At 29.5% G+C, this 27611-nt stretch overlaps 2 protein-coding genes across 3 annotated transcripts in view; one reads left to right on the forward strand and one right to left on the reverse strand.

The window, feature by feature from the left end:
- Positions 1 to 27611, reverse strand: part of LOC111681149 (flotillin-2) — a 347120-nt gene that overhangs the window by 121392 nt on the left and 198117 nt on the right. The gene's annotated exons all lie outside the window — the stretch shown is intronic.
- Positions 219 to 26657, forward strand: LOC111688975 (glucose dehydrogenase [FAD, quinone]). Its single transcript, XM_023451480.2, has 3 exons — positions 219 to 814; positions 24602 to 24852; positions 24918 to 26657. The coding sequence occupies exons 1-3, from the start codon at positions 357 to 359 to the stop codon at positions 26294 to 26296; spliced, it is 2088 nt and encodes a 695-aa protein (XP_023307248.2). The 5' UTR covers positions 219 to 356; the 3' UTR covers positions 26297 to 26657.

The raw sequence follows: 27611 nt of genomic DNA on the forward strand, positions 1-27611 counted from the left end.
AGTTAACGATAAACATTTAAACGAAACGGTTAGACGTTGCGCATGCCTTTTAAGCGGGATCATTAAGCAATTGGTTTTTACTCTTTAATACAATGAATTTTTTTTTAACGAAAGTTGTAATTGAAGAAATAAAAGAAGAAAAATAGGAAAAAATTATAAATAAAAAGCAATAATATAAATTACGTGAAAAAATCTAAAATGCAGTGTGATTGATTTCAATCAAAATAATAACATATTAAAAAAGAAAAAAAGTGAAAATATTTTTAATAAAAAAAGAAATTAAAAGTTAAAAATAAAAGTATTTTTGTAAAAAAGAAATTATAGAAAATAGAATTCAAAATACATCCTAAACTAAAATGGTAGTTGTTCCCGCCTTAGGGGCTGCAGCCGCCTCAGTAGGCGGCCTACTTTTCAAAGCCAGTTCAGCTTCCACAGCTGCTGCCACCGCTGGCATAGCTGCAATAGGAGCCTCTAAATTAGGTCTTGCCATAGCGGCAGCCATTAAAGTGGCCACCACTATAATAGGTGTAGGCAAATTAACCATTATACCCTTCCTAATAGCTGCTATAGCCTATTATAATTATGATTTATTTGATCCTGAAAATCGTCCCTTTAATGTACAAGAAATTGAACGCGCTTATGATTTTATTATTATTGGTGGCGGTTCAGCGGGCACTGTCTTAGCCTCACGTCTTTCTGAAGTACCGCATTGGAAGATTTTGCTTTTGGAGGCTGGTGGCCATGAAACGGAAATTTCGGATGTACCTTTATTGTCATTGTATTTACATAAAAGTAAAATGGATTGGAAATATAGGTGAGTAAGGGGAGAAGGTGATTGAGAAATTTCAATCAAAATACATAATAAGATTGGAAACAATGACGTCAACTGCAGTTTTTGCAAAATTGTTTTTTGGTGACAGTTAAGGTGTTTTTTGGGACATATTAAGGTTGATTGTCTTGATCAAAAAGAGATTTACAAAAAATCGGTTACATTAACTCCACTCCCAATGCAGGTTTTTTTTACGCCATCCTCAAAACGATAGTTCTGTTTGTAAAACATCAAAATATTGATCACAGATCAGCTATGAAAGTAAAACTTGAATAATTTTCTACAGAAAATGCTTAAAGTTTGAGCAAGTTTTCATAGAAAAAATTAGAATAATCTAAGATATCTTCTATAGCAAATTTTGCTCAGAATCCAAGAAATTTTGTAAAAAAAGTTTTCTGTATGAAAAGTTGCTCAGATTCTAAACAAGTATTTATGTAAAGTTGCACAGAACTTAACAGTTCTCTGTAAGAAATGTTGAACAGAGTCTGAGCAATTCTCTATAGGAAAACTTATTTAAAATCTAAACAACAGTCTATACAAAATGATGCAAGAGTTGCTCTAAAACTTAGCGGTTTTCTATAGGAAAAGTTACTCAAATTTTGATCGACTTTCTTTAGAAAAAATTCTTCAGAATCTCTGCAACAGAACTTAAAAATTTTCTATAGAAAATGTTCACCAGAGTTTGAGCAATTCCCTATAAGGAAAGTTTGTTTAGAATCTGAACAATTCACTATACAAAATGCTGCAAATGATGCTTAGAACCTGAGCAATTTTCTATAGGAAATGTTGCTTAAAATCTCATTAACTTTCTATAGAAAAATTTCCTCAAAGTCTGTGCTACATTCTATTAGAAAATTTACTCAAAATCGGGATCATTTTATATAGGAAAACGTTCTCAAAATCTGAGCAATTTTCAAAAGAAAAAGTTGCTGTCTGTTCTGTAAAAAAAGTTGCTTAAAATCAGAATTTTTTTGGTTTCTCAACATCTCAGCTTTTCTATGGGAAATCTTACTCGGAATCGGAAAATATTTCCATAAGAAAGGTTTCTCAAAATCTGAGAAATAAAGTTGCTCAAAATCTGATCTACTTTCTCTAGGAAAAATTTTTCAGAATCTCTGCTATAGAACTAAAAATTTTCTATAGGAAATATTCATCAGAGTTTGAGCAATTCCCTATAAGAAAAGTTTGTTTAGAATCTGAACAATTCAGTATACAAAATGCTGCAAAAGTTGCTCAGAACCTGAGCAATTTTCTATAGGAAATGTTGTTTAAAATCTCATCTACTTTCTATAGAAGAAGTTCTTCAGAATATGTGCTACATTCAATAAGAAAATTTACTCAAAATAGGGATCATTTTATATAGGAAAACGTTCTCAGAATTTGAGCAATTTTCAAGAGAAAAGTTGCTGTCTGTTCTGTAGGAAAAGTTGTTTAAAATCGGATTTGTTTTTTCTATAGGGAAAGTTTCTCAACATCTCAGCTTTTTTATGGGAAATATTGCTGGGAATATGAAAACATATCCATAAGAAAGGTTTCTCAAAATCTAAGAAGTATGTTCAAGAATCTAAGATATTTTATATTGAAGATGTTCCTCAGAGTCTAAACTTTTTTCTACTGAACTATAGCTGAAAGTCTGAGAGTTTTTATAGAATGTTGCTCAGAAACTGGACAATTGTCTACAAGAAAAGTTGCTCAGAAGCTGATACACATTCAGTAGAAAAAGTTGCTTAAATTCTGATCAATTTTCCATACGAAAAGGTTCTTAAAAACTCAGTTTTTCTATGGGAAAACTTATTCGAGACCTGAGAAATTTTTCATAAAAAACTGTAGCTCAGAATCTGAACAATTGTCTATAACAAAAGTTGCTCAGAGGCTGATACACTTTCTGTTGCTTAAAATCTGATTCTATGGGTAACTTTATCGAGACCTGAGTAATTTTTCATAAGAAAAGTTGCACAAAATCTGAGAAATTGTTCTTAGACTTGTTGCTCTTTAGGAATAGTTGCTCAGAATCTCAGATATTTTATATTGATGAACTTGCTCAGAGTTTGAACTATTTTCTATTGAAATGTTGCTGAGAGTCTGAAAGTTTTTATAGAGTGTTGCTTTGAGTCTAAAGAATTGTCTATAAGAAAATTTGATCAGAAGATGGTACACTTTTAGTGGGAAAAGTTGTTAGAAATCTGATATATTTTCTATACAAAAAGTTCCTTAAAATCTCTTTTATTTGAAAAACTTTTTATTGGAAAAACTTATTCATGACCTGAGAAATTTCTCATAAGAAAAGTTGCACAAAATCTGAGAAATGTTTCTTAGGATTTGTTGCTTTTTAGGAAAAGTTTCTCAGAATCTCGGATATTTTATATTGATGAACTTGCTTAGAGTCTAAGCTATCTTCTGTTGAACTGTTGCTGAGAGTCTTAGAGTTTCTATAGAATATTGCTCAGAATCTGGACAATTGTCTATAAGAAAAGTTGCTCAGAAGCTTATACACTTTCAGTTGGAAAAGTTGCTTAAAATCTGATCAATTTTCCACACGAAAAGTTTCTTAAAAACTCAGCTTTTCTATGAGAAAACTTATTTGAGACCTGAGTAATTTTTCATAAGAAAAGTTGCACAAAATCTGAGAAAATTTTCTTGGACTCGTTGTTCTTTAGAAAAAATTGCTCAGAATCTCTGATATTTTATTTTTGTAGAATGTCGCTCAGAATCTGAACAAATGCCTAAAATAAATGTTGCTCAGAATATGAGCAATTGTTGATCGGAATCTGTGCAATTTTGTTGATTTTGCTTAGATTCTCAGCAATTTTCAATAGAAAAATTTACTGAGAGTCTGAACAATTTTCTATAGAATAGTTGCTTAGAATCTTAGCAATTCTCTATAGATAAAGATCTATAAGAAAAATTGATCAGAATCTGAACAATATTCCATATGAAAAGTTGTTCAGTATCTAAGTTAACTACACTCTCAAAAAAGTTGCTCACAATTTGAGAAATTGTCCTGAAGAAAAGTTGCTTGGAACCTGAGAAAAAAGTTGTTCACAATATGATCTATTTTCTATTTAAAATATTACTGAAAAGCTAAGTAATTTTCTTTAGAAAGTTGCTATGAATCTCTAAGAAAAGTGGTTTAGATTCCCATAATTTTCTATAGAAAAAGTTGCTAAGAGTCTGAAAAAGTATCTATAAGAAAATTTTCTGTAAAAAAAGTTAGAATCTGAGCAATTTGAATCTGTAGAAAATTCGATAGGAAAAGTGGTTTAGTATACGAGTTAATTACATTCTGAGCAGTTTTCTATATTACGCTAAGACAAGGTTCTGAGCAATTCTTTAAAGGAAAATAATTTCTGATTCTTGGTAATTTTCTATAGAAAACTGGTCTCAGACTTGGAGCTATTTTTTGACAAATTTTTTATAGAAAACTAAGCTTAACTTTTGAGCAATTTTTTATTCGGAAATTAAGGCACTTGACCAACCCGATATCCGTAATAAATTATTTCCCAATAAAAATCAATAAAATTTGTCATAAACAAATTTTTATTTTTTATTATTATGATGTGAATTGTTTAATATTTTGAAATCATTTCACCATTTAAACTAACTAAACGCTATTGGACTTGAAGTTTTGTGGAATTTATTTAAAAAATTTTGCCAAATATTGTTATAACTTTAAAGAAAGAAAACAAATTAATTTGCATTTATTACGTTAGTTTTTTATTTTTTTTTTTGGTTTTAATAAAACAAATATCAAAATATAAACACAAGCGACATCAATACATATTTTTTTGCTATCACTAACCTAGTACAATGTTTACACCTATTGATGGTTGAGCAAAAAAAAAAAAAAAAACGAAAGACTTAAAACACAAACCCTATTTTTTTGCTTTCAGGCAAATGTTTATTTATTTATTTTTGCGTCTGTGAATCAGCAGCAAACTCTAATTAAATTTGTTTTTAGTTATCTAATGATTTGTTTTTTTTTTTTTTTAACTTGTAGTCTCTTAAATCAATGTTAATTTTGTTATAATTCCACGTGTTAAAGCTATTAGTTTAATATTACATTCCAGTTTTTTCTGTTAAAAGAAACAATTTGATTAAATCAAATCATTTGGTGTTTTTTTTTTCAAAATATAAATAAAATAAACTGTAAAAGAAATAGTTAAATGAAACTATAGTTATTCATTTATAAATTTAAATTCCAAAAGAACATCAAAGTGACAGATAAATATTAAAATATAATTCAATATGATTTTAAATACTAATAAAGATGCAGGGAAAAAAATTAAACAAAATTTTCTTTTAGAAAAGTTAATCAGTTTCTTAACAATTTTCTAAGGGAAAAGTTGCCATGAGTTTAAAAAATATTCGATAGCAAAGGTTTTCGAACAACTTATTCTACCGAATATTTTTCTGCACAATTTTTTTAAGACAAAGTTGTTTAGAATTAATGCAATTGTATAAAGGAATTCAAGCAATTTACTAAATTCAAAATTGCTACGAATTTAAACTATTTTCCATAAGAAAAGTGGCTCAGAATCTAAGAAATTGTCCCAGCAAAAGTTGCTCAGAAACTGAATTATTTTCTAAAAGAAAAGTTTCTCAGAAATTGAACTATTTTCAATGAAGCAAATTGCTCTGAATGTGTGCTATTTTCTAAAAGAAAAGTTGCTCCAAATTTTCTCCATGAAAAGTTGCTAAGAATTTTAGTTATTTTCTTTGAGAAAAGTTGCTCAGAATTTAAGCCATTTTCTATAGGAAAAGTTGCTCAGAATCTGCAATTTTCTATATTAAAAGTTGCTCACTAAACTATTTTCTATAAGAAAAGTTGCTCAAAATTTAAGAAATTGTCCAAAGCAAAAGTTGCTCAGAAACTGACTCAACCCGAGTCATTTTCCTCAATACAAGTTGCTCCGAATTTGAGCTATTTCTTTAAGAAAAGTTGCTCAGAACCTGCTTAAAATTTGTACAATTTTATAGAACAATTTTCTATATTAAAAGTTGCTTAGAATCTAAACTGTTTTTTATAAGAAAAGTTGCTCAAAATTTAAGAAATTGTCCAAAGCAAAAGTTGCTCAGAAACTGACTCAACCTGAGTCATCTTCTCCAATACAAGTTACTCCGAATTTGAGCTATAAGAGCTGCTTAAAATTTGTACAATTTTGTAGAGGCGTTTTCTATTTTCTAAAGTTGCTCAGAATCTAAGCTACTTTTTATAAAAAAAGTTGATCAGAATCTAAAAAATTACACAAAGAAAAAGTTGCTCAGAAACTGACTTATTTTCAATGAGAAAAGTTACTCAGAACCCGAATCATCTTCTCCAATACAAGTTGCTCCGAATTTGAAGTATTTTCTATAAGAAAAGTTTCTCAGAACCTCTACAATTTTATAGAGCTTAGACTATATTAAAAGTTGCTCAGAATCTGAACTATTTTCTGTAAGAAAAGTTGCTCAAAATCTAAGAAATTGTCCAAAGCTAAAGTTGCTCAGAAACTGACTCAATCCGAGTCATCATCTGCAAAATAAGTTGCTATTTCTGTAAGAAAAGTTGCTCAGAACCTGCTTAAAATTTGTACAATTTTATAGATCAATTTTCAATATTAAATGTTGCTTAGAATCTAAACTATTAACTATCTAATAGAAATGTTGTTCAAAATCAAAGAAATTGTTCAAAGCAAAAGTTTCTCAGAAACTGAGCTAATTTCAGTGAGGAAAGTTGCTCAGAACTCGAGTAATCTTCTTCAATATAAGTTGCTCCGAATTTGTGAGCATCTGTACAATTTTATAGAGCAATTTTCTATATTAAAATTTGCTTAGAATCTAAACTATTTTCTAGAAGAAAAGTTGCTCTGAATCTGATAAATTGTCCATAGCAAAAGTTGCTCCGATTTTGAGTCATTTTCACCGAGGAAAGTTGCTCTGAATTTTCTTTAAAAGGTTATCAATTTTCTGTAGGAAACGATGCAGATCCCTATTGGAAAAGTTGTCAAGAATCTGAATAAGTTTCTATAGAAAATTGCTATTTTCTATAAGAAAAGTTGCTTAAATGCTATTTTCTATAGGTTGCTTAGAACCTGAGTTTTTTCCATAGAAAACTTGCTCTGAATATATTTTTTTTCTAGGAATTTTTCATTTTCCTATCGGAAAAGTTTCTCAGGATGTGATTACTTTTCTATAGGAAAAGTTGCTTGGAATTTGAGTAATTTTCTATAGAAAAAGTTACTTTAAATCTGGGCAATTTTCTCACAAATATTCTAAAGTAAAAGTAACTAAGAAACTAAGCAATTCTCTATAGGAAAAGTTGTCTACAATTTGAGCCATTTTCTATAAAAAAGGTTGATTAGAATCCATGGAATTTTCTTTAGAAGAAGTTGCTTAAAATATGAGTCAATTCTATAGGAAAAGTTGCTCAGTAATTTTCTACAGAAGAATCTATACAATTTAGGGAAACTTGCTCAGATTCTAAGCAATTTTCTATTGGAAAAATTGCTTTGAGAATAAAGAAACTGAGAACAATTTTCTTTTGGACAAGTTTCTCAGAATCTATGGAATTTTCTTTAGGAGAAAATGCTTAGAATATGAATCAATTCTATAGGAAAAGTTACTCAAATTGTTAGTAATTTTCTACAGAAGAAGTTGCTCAAAATCTATACAATAGACTAAAGGGAAAGTTGTTCAGATTCTAAGCAATTTTCTATCGGAAAAGTTGCTTTGAGTAGAAAGAAATTGTGATCAATTTTCTATTGGAAGTTTTGCTTAGAATCTATGGAATTTTCTTTAGGAGTAATTTTCTACAGAAGAAGTTGCTCAGAACCAATGCAATAGACTAAAGGGAAAGTTGCTCAGATTTTAAGCAACATTCTATTGGAAAAGTTGCTTTGAAAAGAATGAAACTGAGATCAATTTTCTCTTGAGTTGCTCAGAATCAATGGATTTTTCTTTAGGACAGAGGTTGCTTATAATATGAGTCATTTCTATAGGAAACGTTGCACAAACTTCCAGCATTTGTCTACAGAAAAAGTTGCTCAGAATCTGTGCAATTGTCTAGAGAGGAAGTTTCACAGTTTTTAAGTAATTTTTTATTGAAAAAGTTGTTTAGATTTCAAAAAAGTGGATTTTCTTTAGGAGAGAAGTTGCTTAAATTAAGAGTCATTTCTACAGGAAAAGTTGCATAGATTTCAAGCAATTGTTTAGAGAAAAGTTGCTCAGAATTTGTGCATTTGTCTATAGAGGAAGTTTCTTAGGTTCTAAGCAATTTTCTATTGAAAAAGTTGCTTAGATTTCAAAAGAAAGTTCTATATAAAAGGAATTTGAGATAAATTTTTTATTGTAAAAGTTGTTTAGAATGTAAGCTATTTTCTTTTGGAAAAGTTGCTCAGAATTTGTGGCGTTTTTCTTTAGGAAAAGTTGCTAAGAATATAAAACATTTTCGTATAAAAAGTATCTCAGATACAGGAAAGATCAACTTTCTTTTAAAGGAATTGTTCACAATCTATGGATTTTTCTTTAGGAGAACAGTTGCTTATAATTTCAAGCAATTGCTTAGAGAAAAGTTGCTCAGAATCTGTGCAATTGTCTATAGAGGAAGTTTCTCAGGTTCTAAGCAATTTTCTATTAAAAAAATTGAATAGATATTATATAAAAGGAAACTGAGATCAAGTTTTTATTGGAAAGTTGCTCAATATGTAAGCTATTTTTTTGGAAATGTTAATCAGAATCTGTGGGATTTTTCTTTAGGAATAGTTGCTAAGAATATGAGATATTTTGATAGGAAAAGTTTCTAAGATTCTAGGCATTTTTCTACTGGAAAATGCTCAGAATCAGTGCAATTTTCTATGAAGGAAGTTACTCAGATTCTAAACAATGTTGTATTAGAAAAGTTTCTTAAATTTTTAGCAATTTTGTATTAGAAAAATTGCTTTAATTTTGGACGATTTTCTATAGGAAATGTTGCTTGGAGTGTAATATGTTTTTTGTAGAAAGAGTTGTTAAGAATTTAAGTAATTTTCTATAAGGAAAACTGCTGAAAATCTGAGCAATTTTTTTATGTAAAAACTGTAGTTGTATTAGAAAAGTTGCTTTAATTTTGGGCAATTTTTCTATAGTAAATGTTGATTGGAGTGTCTTTGTGTTTTTTGTAGAAAGAGTTGTTCAGAATCTGAGCAATTTTCTATATGAAAAATTGAGCAATTTTTTATGTAAAAAATAATCGAATTCAGTTACTCTGTAACTCGATTCGAATGAAAAGTAATTTCGAATTTGTATATTAAATACATTGTGTTTCGAAAACTTTTTCTTTCAAAACGAAATACGGAGTAATCCTCCAGGGCAATTTTCGGTTAAAAAGGTTTATTAAGTCAGTAGCTTCAACTTCCTATTAATGTAGCTAACATAACGACATTAACAAGTTTAACATAATTAAAGCTATTGAGAGCAATAAATATAAAAATTACTGCCTAAACATGAGTAATAAATAAGAAAAAGAAAAAAAATCTCATTCTACCAACTGACAGCTGTACATCATGTTAAACAAAAGCTTAACGATGACAATATAATTCTAACACACTTTCCATAGAGACAAAACAAAAGACTTGAGACACAAACCTGTTGATATGAAAAAAAAAACAATTTTATGATTAGAAATTGTATTTTAACAATAAGCATGTTTTTTTTTAATTTATTTTTCATTTCTTTTTAAGGAGAAAGCCTAGAGCTATAGATACATATGTATAATTAGTTTGATTTGAAGAAAATTTTTTTCAAAATTTTGTTTAAAAGAATGAAAATGAATAAAAATGCATAAAATTTTTATTTGAAAATAATTTAGAATATTTAAAGATTGTTAGCGAGAAAATAAGACAAATTAAAATTACATTAGTTGGTTAAAATGTTGTAGTAGTTTTCAAAGTAATTAAATGATATTTAAGTTTTATGTTTTTTTACAAAAATTAGTACAAAACTTTTCCGCATTGTAGCAGATAACATTTAAATTTAAAATAAAACTATAATTTTCTTTAGAAGTGGAGTTATTAAACAAATCAAATCTAATCCAAAAAAAAAAAAAAAAACAATAAAAATCTTGCACAATAAAGTTCGTGTTTTAAGTCTTTTGTTTTCAACAGTATTTCTTATTATTTCATTACTATTATTATTTGCTTTGTAAAAATTTTGTTCTACACCATTAAATTTGTTACGAGCATTGTCTGTTGGTTTATTGTCATTTGACTTTTCAACTTGTTTTAAATTAAATGACATATTTAAATTAATTTTATTTTTATAAAAGTGGTCAAGGAATCATACATTTAAAAATATATAAATAATACTAACATAGACATGTTGGTTTCATAATTTAGTTTTTTTAGTTTTTTTTTTTGCTATAAATTCCATCAATGTATGTGAACTACAATTATTCATTCATACAGACGACAGACAGACAGACAGACTTCATGTAAGTAAAATAAAAAAAACTTTAGTTACAAACGGCCTTCAGGTTTTTTTTCTCTTCTTTAATTTATGTGTTTTATTTAGTTAAGTAAAAAAATTATAGTTTACGAAGATGATGCTGCAATTTATAAATTTTTACATAAAATATTATAAATTACTTGGAATTTTTTTAAACCTGCTAAATGTTTTTATCAACAAAAAATTTTCAAGCTAACTTCATAGTTTTTGCTGCTTAAATAATGTTAATTAAAATCTTCTACCTCTTCTTTAAATTTCTTAAGTCTTGTACGTATTTGGCAACTTTTTACATTCTTTGTTTTTTTGTCTAGACTTTATTTAGTTTACGTTTTAGTAGAAAAATGTGCGCAAACATTAAAAAAAATGTGGTCTTTGCCACCAACTCCATTCATATGAGTCACTCTACACAAAAATATATTTATTTATTTTTTATTATGCAACTTTTTGTTTTTAACGTAAAAAAACTGCAATCATACCTTTAGAGTTTAGTTTTTGCAAAATTTTATTTAGTTAAACTCTCTTTGAGTGAAAATCAAAAATGTGTTTTGTTGCTTTTGAGATTTACTTCAAATGTTTGAGTTGTAGTGGTGCAAAAAATGCACTACAGTGATTTAAAAAGGGGTGAGGGGTTACTTTGTCTTAAACACTTTTTGTATTTTTAAAATTTTTTCCATTACTTTAACTAAAGCTTGAGTTTTTATACAAAATTCAAAAGTTTTTTTTGGCGAAAAATAGATTTATTCATATCAAACGTTGCCTTATAATGGACGGATGGACAAATGAACAAAAATTTAATAATAAAGAAGATTATAGCATCTGGATTATAGTCCCTAACACAGTAGTTAGTTAGTTTGAAAGTAGGATGTATATACATCAAATCCGAAGAAATACACATAGGACTCTATCGGGCCTGTTGTTGCCTGCCTTAACCAGTGCCTTAATTGGGAATCGAACCCACCATCTCCGGTCTACCAGACTAGAACACTAACCATTAACCTTCCGGAGGCCACCCATAATATTGTAGATTCTGCTAAATTCTCAAACTAAAGTGCCTCCCATAGATCGGACAATAGTCTTGTATTCCAAACATATTCATTCCCATAAACCTTGTTATTGTTCCACTTGATATTTTTAGTATAATTTGCCAAGGTTTTGTCGTTTCAGAAAGCAAATCTTTGTATTCCTACTATAGTTTTAACTATAGATCATACTATAGTCTCAACCCAGGGACATTGGTTTGAGACTATAGTAAAAGTAAGAGTCCAATCAATGCCCCTGCTATAGATCAAACCCTTCCCAGCAATACAGCTGTATATAAGTCTATATATAGTACCGACTCTGTATATGACTCTGAAACCGAATATAGAGAAAACTATTGATATGACTTTAGACTCGACTATAATTCACACTACAAAGTCTACACTATAGTCCACAATACATTCCGCACTATAGTCCAGACTATAGACCAAAATATAGTCCGTACTATAGTCCAGACTATAGGCCAGATTATAATCCTGAATATATTCTAGAACATAGTCTATACTCCTGTCTATAGTCTTAACTATTCCCTACCTATAGTTCTAGCTATAGTCCAGCTTGTAAACCTGGCTATAATATAGATAACAATAGACCTCACTAGCATATAGCTCCGATTGTAGTCTAGGCTATAGTCCTTATTATATAATCTGGAGTATATTCCTGATTATAGTCTTGATTTTAGTTCTTAATTGAGCGCTCAGAATGACTATAGTCCTGACTATAGATCATGACTGTTCTTGCCTATAGTCCTGATTAGAATCAAAACTATAGTCCAGAGCAGAATCCAAACTATAATCCAGACTAGAATCCAAACTATAGTCCATACTAGAATCTGAACTATATTCCAGTCCATTGTCCACATTATAGTGATAATTATAGTTCTGAGTTTGTTCATGATTATGATACCGAATATAATACTGAATATAGTCCCGACTACAATCAGACTAAAACCCAGTATATGGTCCAGATTATATTTCACCTCTAGCCCAGACTATATTCCACATGAACTGCAGTACAGACTAGAATCCGAACTATATTCTCTATTGGCTACATTATAGTGATAACATACTAGTGATAACTGAGTATGGTCATGATTATGGTCCCTAATATAGTACAGACTAAGGTCCCGACTATAATCAGATTATAGATCAGACTAAAACCCAATCTATAGTTTAGTTCATATTCCACTTGGATTATAGTCCAGACTATATTCCATATGGACTTTAGTCCAGACTAGGATCCAGACTATAGTTCAGAAAAAAATCCAGAATATAGTTTAGACTTTAGATTGTCCATTTGTAGTCGACATTATAGTACAAACTATTTTCTTGATTATGGTCCTGACTATAGTCCAGACTAAAACCCAGTTTAAACCCCAGACTAAAGTTTACATTATAGTAAAAACTGTAACCTTGGTTCTAATTCAAACTGTAGTCCTAACGTATCTTGATAATAGTCTAGACTATAGTACTGATTATAATTCAGACTATATTCTATATAGACTTTAGTCAAGACCAGAATCTAATCGAATCTAGTGAATAGTCAAGACTGTAGTTAAGACTATACTACCGATTGTAATCAAGTCGTTTGTCTATCTGTAGTCCACATTATAGTCGAAAGTATTTTCTTAGTCCAGACTATATTCCACATGGACTGTAGTGGAGACTATAGTCCAGAGAAGAATACAGACTATAACCAAGACTATAGTTTATACTATAGTCCAGACTTTAGTTTAGACTTTAGTTCACATTATAATCCCGTCGAAGTCCATCTGTAGTCCATATTATAGTAAAGTATATTTTCTGGGTAATGGTCCTGACTTTAGTCTTAATTATAGTCAGGACTTTTGTTCATATTATAATTCAGTCGATTGTCCATTTGTAGTCCATATTATAGTCCAAACTAATTTCTTGATTATGGTTCCGACTATAGTCCAGACTACAACCCAGTCTATAGTTTAGACTTGTCTTGATTATTGTTCAAACTGGACTTATTATAATGTTATTTTGAAAAGAGGATGCAAATTAATTCCAATGAAATACACTCAGAACTTCTTCTTACTTATGTTCGGAATCGAACCCACCATCTACGGTCTACCAGACTAGAAAACTAACTACTTACATACCGAAGGCTATTAACCTGACTTTGTTAATGTTAATGACCTGAATATAATCCCGACTATATAGTATCGAGTATAGATTTGACAATTGTATCAACTTTTTAATCGACAACTGTCTTTTGAATAGACAATTGACTACAGTGCATTCCATAAAATCAATTATAGTCCCTACTTCATTCACCACTATAGTCCTGGCTATACATGAGAGTTTAGAGGGACAATAAGTTCAAACTGTGGTCTCACCTATAGTAGTGTCTATGTATTCAAAAATGATTGATACAACTAACAACTGACGAAAAATTAAAGAGCAATATTAACTTCCATTATTATTATCGTGCAAGACTTATCCGCCTTCAGCAGATTTTAAAGTCTTTTGATTGATATATCTAAAGCTCTATCTATATCATCTCTAATTTATAAAAAAAATCTCTTTACCTCAACAAATTGTTGCTCTCTAATTCTCATAAGTTGTTTTAATGTTTTGACACATTTCGCATTTATTTAACAACAAAAAATAAACGATATAACGATAAGTAAATAAAAGAACTTTCGCTTTCAGCAACAAATCTATTTAGGTGTCAATGAAATGACTTAATGGAGTGTTAACTGTATAACTAACTATCTGTATCTATTGGCATAACAATGTTAGACTTTAAGTTGCTTAATGTTGGAAGTGATAGACAAAATTCAAATAATTTGAAAACAAAATACTTGTGTTTATATAAGTACGTTAACGCACTGAAGGCCATTTTGAAAATAAATTTTACAAAAACTAAATTTGTTTAAAATACAATTTTTTTAAAAAAAGCCTTGACAATAGTTTTGATCTTAAAGCCAATTGAACGGGAAAGACAATTATTTTTAATTTTTTTTTGGATTTTTTTCTAAATTTTACAAATGATTGATTGTTAAACAATTAGTTGAGAATGTCATTGTACTTCTGTATAAGTAGGAATTTTGTGGTATTTTTGATGACAGCTTTAACAAAAAGAACTGAGTCATTTATCACTTGAGCCAAAAAAGTTTGTGTCTTAAGTCTTTTGTTTAGAAGGTAGAGAAGCGTGTGTTCATTTAACTTAAACATAACTTAAACTTTAATTCCCTTTAATGCTTAAATTTTCCATCTTTTGTTTTTGTTTAACTAAATCATTATTTCCTTGAAAATTTAAATCATTTTTTAAATTATTTATATAATTATTTGGTTTAAATATCATTTAATTTTTTCATTCAACATAAAGTTAATTGTGTGTAACAACATTTTGTTTGTTTTTTGTTTTTCAACTATTTGCAAAACCTTGACAGTGATTTTGTTTTACAACTTGTTTTGTAGAATATTTTTTTCATAATTATTTTTTTTTTTCTTTGTTAATTAACATTTTATTTACACCTGTTCTATGCCAAATATTGTTTTAAAGAATTTTTAATAGTTCGTGTTTTTTTAATGAAGGTTATTATTAAGGCGCCAAAGTGTCTGTTAAATGTTTAAATTATACTCGTTTGAAAAGTTGTAAATTATTTAATATGAAAATTAAACGGTTTTTGTGTTCGCAAACTTAAATAAAAAAATTAAATTAAATATTAATTTTTAACATCCGCTGTGAGTAAAAAATCTCATACAAAACTATTTTAGATCTTCCACAGAAATAAGTTATTTAAACTATCATATTTTAAACATCAGGATGAAATGTGCGCATATGTAATAACTACATCGTGCAGAAGAGCCATAAGAGACTCGAATGTGATTTAATATTTCAAAAAAACTAACATACTTCAAACAAATGATCAATCAACTATAGATTGATCTATAGTCAAAACTATAGATTGATCTATAGTCAAGATTATAGATTAATCTATATTTAAGGCTATAGATTGATCTATAGTCAAGACTATAGATTGATCTATAGTCAAGATTATAAATTGATCTATAGTCAAGACTATAGATATATCTATAGTCAAGACTATAGATTAATCTATAGTCAAGACTATAGATTGATCTATTGTTCAAGACTATAGATTGATCTATAGTCAAGACTATAGATTGATCTATAGTCAAGACTATAGATTGATCTATAGTCAATACTATAGATCGATCTATAGTCAAGACTATAGATTGATCTATAGTCAAGACTATAGATTGATCTATAGTCAAGACTATAGATTGATCTATAGTCAAAACTATAGATTGATCTATAGTCAAAACTATAGATTGATCTATAGTCAAAACTATAGATTGATCTATAGTCAAGACTATAGATAGATCAATAGTCAAGACCATAGATTTATCTTTAATCAAGACTATAGATTAATCTATAGACAAGACTACAGATTGATCTATAGTCAAGACTATAGATTGATCTATAATCAAGACTATAGATTGATCTATAGTCAAGACTATAGATTGATCTGTAGTTAAGACTATAGATTGATCTGTAGTCAAGACTATAGACTGATCTATAGTCAAGACTATAGATTGATCTATAGTCAAGACTATAAATTCATCTATAGTTAAGATTATAGATTGATCTATATTCAAAACTATAAATTGGTCTTTAGTCAAAACTGTAGACTAATCTATTGTCAAGACTATAGACAGATCTGTAGTCAAGAATATAGATTGATCTATAGTCAAAACTATAGATTGATCTATAGTCAAGACTATAGATTGATTTATAGTCAAGACTATAGATTGATCTATAGTCAAGACTATAGATTGATCTATAGTCAAGACTATAGATTGCCCTATAGTCAAGACTATAGATTAATCTATATAGATTGATCTATAGTCAAAACTATAAATTGATCTATAGTCAAGACTATAGACTGATCTATAGTCAAGACTATAGATTGATCTATAGTCAAGACTATAGATGGATCTATAGTGAAGACTATAGACTGATCTATAGTCAAGACTATATACTGATCTGTAATCAAGACTATAGATTGATTAGTTAGTCAAGACTACAGATTGATAAGTCAGTCAAGACTATAGTTACGTAGTTAGTGGTTTAGTTAGTTAGTTAGTTGGTTAGTTGGTTAGTTAGTTAGTTAATTAGTTAGTTAGTTAGTTAGTTAGTCAGTTATCTAGTTTATTTAGTCTATAGTTAAGATAATAGATTGATCTATATTCAAAACTATTGATTGGTCTTTAGTCAACACTGTAGACTAATCTATTGTCAAGACTATAGACAGATCTGTAGTCAAAAATATAGATTGATTTGTAGTCAACACTAAAGATTGATCTATAGTCAAGACTATAGATGATCTATAGTCAAGACTATAAATTCATCTATAGTTAAGATTATAGATTGATCTATAGTCAAGATTATAGATTGACCTATAGTCAAGACTATAGATTGATCTATAGTCAAGATTATAGATTGACCTATAGTCAAGACTATAGATTGATCTATAGTCAAAACAATAGATTGATCTATAGTCAAGACTATAGACTGATCTATAGTCAAGACTATAGATTGATTTATAGTCAAGACTATAGATTGATCTATAGTCAAGATTATAGATTGACCTATAGTCAAGACTATAGATTGATCTATAGTCAAAACAATAGATTGATCTATAGTCAAGACTATAGACTGATCTATAGTCAAGACTATAGACTGATCTATAGTCAAGACTATAGATTGATCTGTAGTCAAGACTATAGATTGATTAGTTAGTCAAGACTATAGTTACGTAGTTAGCTAGTTAGTTAGTTATTTAGTTAGTTATTTCATGATTCTTGTAGATTTAGTTTTTCGGTTAGTTTGATGATGAATTAATTTGTTTGGTTCAAATTGTTACTTCGTTTAATGATATAATGGAATAAACTATTTAAATTAACAACAATTCATAAATTATTTAATACATACTTTTATAATAATTAATTTAAATTTAACCTTTTTTTTACATCCTCACGAAAACTTACGTTTTCTTTTAAGTTGAAATTAAACAAAAAATAGTTAAAATATTATTAGGCGATATTAAAAGACGACCTCAAGAGCTAATGAAAAAAGTTAGTTGTCTTAAAAAATTTAATAAAATATGTTTTTAATACATTTTTAAAGTTTAAAACCTGTTAAAAAAATGTAAATTTTTCACAGTAAAAAATTTACAAATTAAGATGAAAATCTTTAAAATATATTTTTAATATATTAAATATACAAATTATTATAAACAATTAACACTACTAAAATGAAAACTAAAAGATAACCTTTTTTATAAACTTTTTAAATATTGAATTAAAATTTGACATTTTACGGTAATAAACTTTACAACTAAATAACTATAGTTAATAAATTAATTAACAAATTGTTTATTACATAAAATATATATTATCTAATACATGACCTCTCTAGAAAATTAACTGCTAATATAAGTATGAACGCTTAGCAAAAAAAATATAAATTAAAATAACTGCTTAACACTTTATTAACTGTTGCGCACGTTCAAACTAAAATCTTGACTTGATCTATATTCAAGATTATAAATTAATCTACAGTCAAGACTATAGATTGATCTATAGTCAAGACTATAGATTGATCTATAGTCCAGACTATAGATTGACCTATAGTCCAGACTATAGATTGATCTATAGTCCAGACTATAGATTGATCTATAGCCCAGACTATAGCTTGATCTATAGTCCAGACTATAAACTGATTGATAGTCAAGACTATAGATTGATCTATAGTCAATACTATAGATTGATCTATAGTCAAGACTATAAATTGAACTATAGTCAATACTATAGATTGATCTATAGTCAAGACTATAGATTGATCTACAGTCAAGACTATAGATTGATCTATAGTCAAGACTATAAATTGAACTATAGTCAATACTATAGATTGATCTATAGTCAAGACTTAAGACCGATCTATAGTCAAGACTTAAGATCGATCTATAGTCAATACTATAGATTGATCTATAGTCAAGACTATAGATTGATCTATAGTCAAGACTATAGATTGATCTATAGTCAAGACTATAGATTTATCTATAGTGAAAACTATAAATTGATCCATAGTCAAGACTATAGATTTATCTATAGTGAAAACTATAAATTGATCCATAGTCAAGACTATAGATTGATCTATAGTCAATACCATAGATTGATCTGTAGTCAATACTGTAGATTGATCTATAGTCAAGAATATAGATTGATCAATAGTCAAGACTATTGATTGATCTATAGTCAAGACTATGGATTGATTTATAGCCAAGGCTATATATTGACCTATAGTCAAGAATATAGATTGATCTATAGTCAAAACTATATATTGATCTATAGTCAAAACTATAGATTGATCTATAGTCCAGACTATAGATTGATCTATAGTCCAGACTATAGATTGAACTATAAAAAAGACTATAGATTGATCTATAGTCAAGACTATATATTGATCTATAGTCAAGACTATAGATTGATCTTTAGACAAGACTATAGATTGATCTATAGTCAAAACTATTGATTGATCTATAGTCCAGACTATAGATTGATCTATAGTCCAGACTATAGATTGATCTATAGTCAAGACTATAGAGTGATCTATAGTCAAGACTACAGATTGATCTATAGTCAAGACTTTAGATTGATCTATAGTCAAGACTATAGATTGATCTATAGTCAAGACTATAGATTGATCTATAGTCAAGACTATAGATTGATCTATAGCCAAGACTTTAGATTGATCTATAGTCAAGATTATAGATTGATCTATAGTCAAGACTATGTATGATATAATCATCTCTCCAATCTAACCTGTTAATAATGAAAAATCTGAAATATTAACAAATTTGGAGCATTGAACTAACCTACACTGTGTTCTACAGCACTAAAACAAAACCAGCGATGAGTTTTATTATTTCATTTTATTATTTTCTTTAACTGTCATTTACACCTTCGTGTATAATACAAAAAAAAAATTTTTTTGTATAAATCTTTCTTGGCCACATTTGTTGTTATTTACAATCAATATATGAATTAAATTGTTAAGAAAAAACAAATTGATATGAAAAACAACGGCATTTCAATATGAATGCATTTCATTCATAAATAAAATACAGTGATAGATAATAATGAATTAAAAATGCAAATGAGGGCATAAACACACAGTCATACAGAAAATGGGTGGATATTGTTGAAAAGAAAATTGTTTATAATAAAAGAAACTATAATAAGAAAGATATTATAAAATAGAAAGCATTGTTGTTTTAGAATTCTATTCTATAAACATTTATCAAAGGCTTATAGCACAGAATTTTCCATGAACATTTGATTTATAAACCTTTAATAAAATTTTATAAATAAGACCCTCAGAAGTGTTTGGACTTAATTTGTTAACTATTTTTAAAATTCAAAACTTGAAAAGATAAAACAAGATATTTTTAAGTATAATTAAACAGATAAATTTTAAAACTCAAAACATAAAAAAAAGAAAGTGCAGTTGTCTTATAAAAATTATATTTGAATATTTAAGAGTTTAGGCTGCATTTTTTATTTAGAGGTTAAAAAGTTTATGTTTAAAGCTAATTTGTGTTATTAAGGTTCTTGATTAATTTAACCTTTAAAGTTTACTTTTTAGGGGGAATATTAATAACGTGACCTAAAAATCTTTAAAATATGTAAACATGGTCATATTAACATAAATTAAAAAAAATTTGGATAACTTCGTCTACTGCACTGACCTTGTCTTGTGTTGTTTTAAAAAATTTAAGAAAATAATTAAAATTTGTCATCTGTGTTTTTCCCCTCTTAATATCTACTTGACGCTTTTAAAAACATTTAGCTTTATTTTCATGAAATTTCTTAAACTTGAGAAGGGGAATAGAAATTAATTTTTGTTTGTTTTCAATTTGTATGGAATTTTTTTCAGTTTTTTGATGGGCGCACATGTTAAACTATATTTTCATTTAATTTTGAAGGTGCTCGAGCACAACAAATTAATAACATGGCACTGAAGCATAACAAAATTTCTTACAATTTATGTTGTTCTGTGCAATTAACTAATTTTCACATAACTCAATCAATGTGTGTGTGTGTGTGTGTCTGACTAGTTTGCACATTGCTCCTATAGTCATACTGATGCAACAATGTTGTGAAAATTAATGTAAAAAGAAAGAAAAACCAAACAATTGTAAAAGAAAACAATCAATAATTTAATAGCACTGGAAAAAAAAACGAAAGACTTAAGAAAGAAACTTGTTAGAAATAACAAACAAACAATAGGTTGAGTGTGACTGTTAGAGTGTGAGTGTTGAGAATTGAGTGATTTTTTTTGTTTATTGTATTTTGTTTTCAAACTGCAGCTGAAAAATATAAACAAATATCAAGAATGAAATTGTAAACAATAACAAAGTGAAGTTAGGAAGTGTCAAAACTGGTTTAAAAAGTTAAAAGTTTAATAATATTTGTTTATACTTTTTGTTTAGTTTAAAGATATAAAAACAAAGCAATAAATACCAACCTACATAACTATAAAGACTATGGACAGACAGACAGATTACAGGCTAATCTCCACTCTACACTATAAACTGATCAGTTGTTAAGACAATAAACTACATTATTGTCAAGACTAAAGACTGATCTATACACAAAATTATAGACTTTACTTAGTACAGACTATAGACAGATCTTCAGAGTGCAGACTATAGACTAATGAATAGTTTAGACAATAGAATGATCTATGGTCAAGAATATAGAATGATCAATAGTCCAGACTATGGACTGATCTATAGTCCAGACTATAGACTGATCTAAAGTCGAGACTATAGACTGATCTAAAGTCGAGACTATAGACTGATCAATAGTCCAGACTATAGACTGATCTATAGTTCAGACTATAGACCGATCTATAGTCCAGACTATAGACTGATCTATAGTCCAGACTATAGACTGATCTATAGCCAAGACTGTAGACTGATCTATAGTCCAGACTATAATCTGATCTATAGTCCAGACTATAGACTGATCTATAGTCCAGACTATAGACTGATCTATAGTCCAGACTATAGACTGATCTATAGTCCAGGCTATAGTCTGATCTATAGTCCAGACTATAGACTGATCTATAGTCCAGACTATAGACTGATCTATAGTCCAGACTATAGAATGATCTATGGTCAAGAATATAGAATGATCAATAGTCCAGACTATGGACTGATCTATAGTCCAGACTATAGACTGATCTATAGTCCAGACTATAGACTGATCTATAGTTCAGACTATAGACTGATCTATAGTTCAGACTATAGACTGATCTATAGTCCCGACTATAGACTGATCTATAGTCCAGACTGTAGACTGATCTATAGTCCAGACTATAGACTGATCTATAGTCCAGACTATAGACTGATCTATAGTTCAGACTATAGAATGATCTATAGTCCAGACTATAGACTGATCTATAGTCCAGACTATAGACTGATCTATAGTCCAGACTATAGACTGATCTATAGTCCAGGCTATAGTCTGATCTATAGTCCAGACTATAGACTGATCTATAGTCCAGACTATAGACTGATCTATAGTCCAGACTATAGACTGATCTATAGTCCAGACTATAGTCTGATCTATAGTCCAGACTATAGACTGATCTATAGTCCAGACTATAGACTGATCTATAGTCCAGACTATAGACTGATCTATAGTCCAGACTATAGACTGATCTATAGTCCAGACTATAGACTGATCTATAGTCCAGACTATAGACTGATCTATAGTCCAGACTATAGACTGATCTATAGTCCAGACTATAGACTAACCTATAGTCCAGACTATAGACTGATCTATAGTTCAGACTATAGACTGATCTATAGTCCAGACTATAGACTGATCTATAGTCCAGACTATAGACTGATCTATAGTCCAGACTATAGACTGATCTATAGTCCAGACTATAGACTGATCTATAGTCCAGACTATAGACTGATCTATAGTCCAGACTATAGACTGATCTATAGTCTAGACTATAGACTGATCTATAGTCCAGACTATAGACTGAGCTATAGTCCAGACTATAGACTGATCTATAGTCCAGACTATAAACTGATCTATAGTCCAGACTATAGACTGATCTATAGTCCAGACTATAGACTGATCTATAGTCCAGACTATAGTCTGATCTATAGTCCAGACTATAGACTGATCTATAGTCCAGACTATAGTCTGATCTATAGTCCAGACTATAGACTGATCTATAGTCCAGACTATAGACTGATCTATAGTCCAGACTATAGACTGATCTATAGTCCAGACTATAGACTGATCTATAGTCCAGACTATAGACTGATCTATAGTCCAGACTATAGACTGATCTATAGTCCAGTCTATAGACTGATCTATAGTCCAGACTATAGACTGAGCTATAGTCCAGACTATAAACTGATCTATAGTCCAGACTATAGAGTAATCTATAGCCAAGACTATTAATAGATCTGTAGTCATGGCTACACACTGTTATGTTCGATAGTCAGGATGTTCGATAGTCAAAACAATAGGCTAATCTACCTTTAAAACATCCTTGATTGACACAGAAAAAGATAATTAAACCATCAATAATGTTGCAAAGAAATATCAAAAACCCATTGACCTACTTATTGCTGAATTTTACCGGTTTTTCGCTGTATGTTTTACTAAAAACATTTTCAAAACCATAATTATTGAATGCTGTTTATATGAGAGTAAGTTAGTAAAAGAAGTTTTTTAACTAAAAAGTTATTTTGGTTTTCCGCTTGATTGCCTTGTTTTTGGTAAACACATGTTTTGTTTTTAATTTAATATTAAGAAAAAAATAAAAAGTTGTAAAATGTTTATATTTTGCACGTTGCTAATTGTAAACATTCATAAAATTGAGTACTTTGCTAGTTGAGTGGAGTACGAGTTTTAGCTTAAGATTTACTCTTAAAAATGCTTTTAAATGAGAGTTTTTAAGACTTGTTTTTAATGATTTTTTTTTTTTGCTAAATGTTGTAATGTTTTTAAAAATTATTTAGCAACCGGCCATTAATAATAGAACCACTTGAAATGTACTTAAATTTAGTTTTGATTTTGAATATTAAAGTTTTAAGGATATTTGTGTAATGAATTGTGAAAAACTTCTTTCTTTTCTGAAGACGAGTTACATGCTTCATTACACAAGTGTTGCAGGATGCAGTTTCTTAGAAATTCTGTGATTCACAGGCAAGGAATTAAACTGAACTATAGTCAAGCTAATCGACTTCGAGCCTTTACTAGAGATCAGTAGATACTTGTCTATAAATCCACAGGCAAGGAATTATACTGATCTACAGTAGAGACTGTGAATCAACCTATAGTTTTGATACAGATCACTCTAGAGTTTTGACTACAGATTAGTCTGAAGTATATATACATGTAGACTATGGATCACTCTATAGTGTGATGATATCTTGACTATCGATCATTCAATAGTCTTAGCATTAGATCTATCTATTTCATTGACTACAAATCAGTGAATATTCCTAAGTCTTGACTATAGATCAGACAATAGTCTTTACTATAATTCTAATCATGACTATAGATCACTCTATAGTCTTGAATTCAGATCATTCTTAATCTATGATCGTGATCATTATATAACCTTGTCTATAGATCATTGAATAGTCTTTAGCTAATTGTAATCATGACTATAGATCTTTCTATAGTCTTGACTTCAGATCATTCTTTGGTCTATGATCGTGATCATTATATAGTGCTAGCTAAAAATCAGTCTATAGTTTTAACTGTAGATCAGATCATAGTCTTTACTATAGATCAGTCTATAGCTCATTTCAACCATGACTATAGATCATTCTTAAGTCTTGACTATAGTTCAGTTTATAGTCTTTGCCATAGATCTCAAGTCTAAAGTCTTGACTACAGATCAGTCTATAGTTTTGGATATTGATTTGTCTATAGACTTGAATATATTTCAGTTTATGGCCTTAATTATAGATCAGTCTATTGTCTTGACTATAGATCTGTCTATTGTCTTGACTATAGATCAGTCTTTAGTCGGTAATTATAGAGCAATCTATATTGTTTTTTATAGATCATTCTACAGTCGCAACTTTAGATCAGTCCATAGTCTTCACTATAGTTTTGTTTATAAATCTAATAAATAAAATAAAAAATAAATATATATTTTCTTTAATTCCAGAACACAACCCCAGAATACCGCCTGTCAAGCTATGAAAGACAAAAGATGCTGTTGGACTAGAGGCAAAGTTATTGGAGGCAGTTCTGTGCTCAATACCATGTTATATATCAGAGGCAATAAAAGAGATTTCGATCAGTGGGCATCGTTTGGTAATCCAGGCTGGAGTTATGAAGATGTCTTGCCTTACTTCCGTAAATCGGAAGATCAAAGAAATCCCTACTTGGCCAAAAATAAAAGATATCATGGCACGGGTAAGTAGTAATTGTAATATTATTTCCTTAACTTATACTAATATGAGACAATTTCTATTATTAAGGTGGTTTATGGACTGTACAAGATGCTCCCTATAATACACCCTTGGGACCAGCCTTTTTACAAGCTGGTGAAGAAATGGGTTATGATATTGTCGATGTTAATGGTGAACAACAGACCGGTTTTGCTTTCTATCAATTTAATATGAGACGTGGATCACGCAGCTCCACAGCTAAATCTTTCTTGAGACCAGCACGTTTAAGGAAAAATCTTCATGTTGCTTTATTTTCTCATGTTACCAAAGTCTTGACTCATCCTCAGACCAAAAGAGCTACGGGAGTACAATTTATACGTAATGGCAAATTACAGACGGTTTATGCCACTAGAGAAGTTATTTTATCAGCTGGAGCTATAGGCTCGCCACATCTAATGATGTTATCGGGTATAGGACCTGCGGATGAGCTACAAAGAGTAGGTTTACCTTTGGTACATCATTTGCCTGGTGTGGGTCAAAATCTACAGGATCATATTGCTGTAGGTGGCATAGCTTTTCTTATCGATTATCCCATATCGATAGTAATGAAGAGAATGGTTAATATTAACACAGCCCTGCGTTATGCTATAACCGAGGATGGGCCCTTAACCTCTAGTGTGGGTTTAGAGGCGGTGGCTTTTATTAATACCAAATATGCTAATGCTAGTGATGATTGGCCTGATATGAGTTTTATGATGACTTCAGCTTCCGTTATGTCAGATGGTGGTTCTCAAGTTAAGGTGGCCCATGGTTTAACTGATGAATTCTATAATGAAATGTACAGTGAAGTTAGTAATCGTGATGTTTTCGGTATATTCCCCATGATGTTGAGGCCAAAGAGTAAAGGTTTTATTAAGCTGGCGTCCAAGAATCCTCTACGTTATCCCCTGCTCTATCACAACTATCTAACACATCCCGATGATGTTAATGTCTTAAGAGAAGGTGTTAAAGCGGCTGTAGCCATGGGTGAAACTCAGGCTTTGAAAAGATTTGGAGCACGATTTTGGTCTAAACAATTGCCAAATTGTCGACATTTACCTCACTTTACCGATGAGTATTGGAATTGTGCTATACGCCAGTATACCATGACTATTTATCACATGTCGGGCACTGCCAAAATGGGTCCACCCACCGATCCCTGGGCTGTAGTAGATCCTCAACTTAGAGTGTATGGTATTCCCGGCTTAAGAGTCATAGATGCCAGTATTATGCCCGCCATCACCAATGGCAATATTCACGCACCTGTGGTTATGATTGCCGAAAAGGGTGCCGATATGATTAAAGAACTTTGGCTTGGTTCTTCGCAATATCGCGTAAGGCGTAGTGCTGAAGACAAGCCCGATATTTGCAATATAACCGATACCTCAAATAGTAGTTTAGGTCTAAATAATTTGGACGACATCTCGTAGCAAGTGTGTTCATAATTTAGTTACTGTTTTCCCAAATAATATTTAGTTAGTTTATTAATTAATTTGTTTTAAATTTGATATTTATTGAATTGAAATTTTTACGAATTTTTTTTGTAAGCAGTTTTGTATGATTTTTTATTTGTTCGGTTACCAGTGAGTTGTTTTCTTATAAAAGTTTTGTTAATTTTTTTGTTTCTAGTTTTATTTAATTTTTTTTTAAATATTTGTAAATATTTCAGTCACTTAATGTTACAAAACGTAATTTCTAAGTAATTTTTATTTAATTTTAAGTTTATTTTTTAACGAAAAAATAAAGAAAAATAAATTTTTAATTTAAATAATAAAAAATAAAGAATTTTTACTTTTATTGGAATTAAAATGTTTTTCATCAGAACTCTAACTAACTACCTAACTAACTAAGTAACTTAGTAACTAAGTAACTAAGTAACTAAGTAACTAAGTAACTAAGTAACTAAGTAACTAAGTATCTAACTAACTAACTAACTAGGTTAGTTCACGTGGTACTTCACTATGAGCGAACTGTCAAGTAGAATCGAAGAGACTCCGTTTTAAACAACTAACTAACTAAACTGGTCTCCGGTAGGTTATTGTGGCCTTCGGAAGGTTGGTGGTTAGTGTTCTAGTCTGGTAGACCGGAGGTGGTGGATTCAATTCCCACCTGAGGTTCTTTTTTATCAGAAATATAAGTTTTAGGTGTAGGACACTTAGAGTGATTCAAAGCCATTAGAAACGCAAAATTTTTCACCTTAAGACTAGTGATAATATGATAATTTGTGTATATTTTGTTATTGATTATAGTTTTTATTACGGAAGAATGATCAATCTATAATTCGAATGATATTTCTATTGTAATCTAGTTAAGTTGGCAGGGCGTGGAATATCTAAGTGGTTTCTTGATGTATATAACAAATTGATATGAGCCTTTTTCAAATATAACATATAAATGAATGGAGTAAATATTGGGTACACCCTGTTAAAATGATTAGCAAAGGCATAAACCATTCACAGAAACTTACCATACTAAGCAAGTTCACCATATAATAACTTGTGGAAAAAAGCTTACCTAAAATGAAAGGCACAAAAAGAGATTAAATTAACAATGCTGTCAATGTTGTTAAAGTCGAATTGATAAATATGAATTACTTAATGGATGATATTGACATATTATTTTTTTAAACTACGAGATGTGTGTACAACTGTTAATAGATATATCATATAACTATTACACTATACTATAGATTAGACTATAAAATAGCCTATAGACTAGACTAGATTATAGATTACACTAAGGGTT

Source organism: Lucilia cuprina, chromosome 3 (assembly GCF_022045245.1).
Source record: "Lucilia cuprina isolate Lc7/37 chromosome 3, ASM2204524v1, whole genome shotgun sequence".
In the NCBI taxonomy this organism is placed as follows: Eukaryota; Metazoa; Arthropoda; class Insecta; order Diptera; family Calliphoridae; genus Lucilia; species Lucilia cuprina.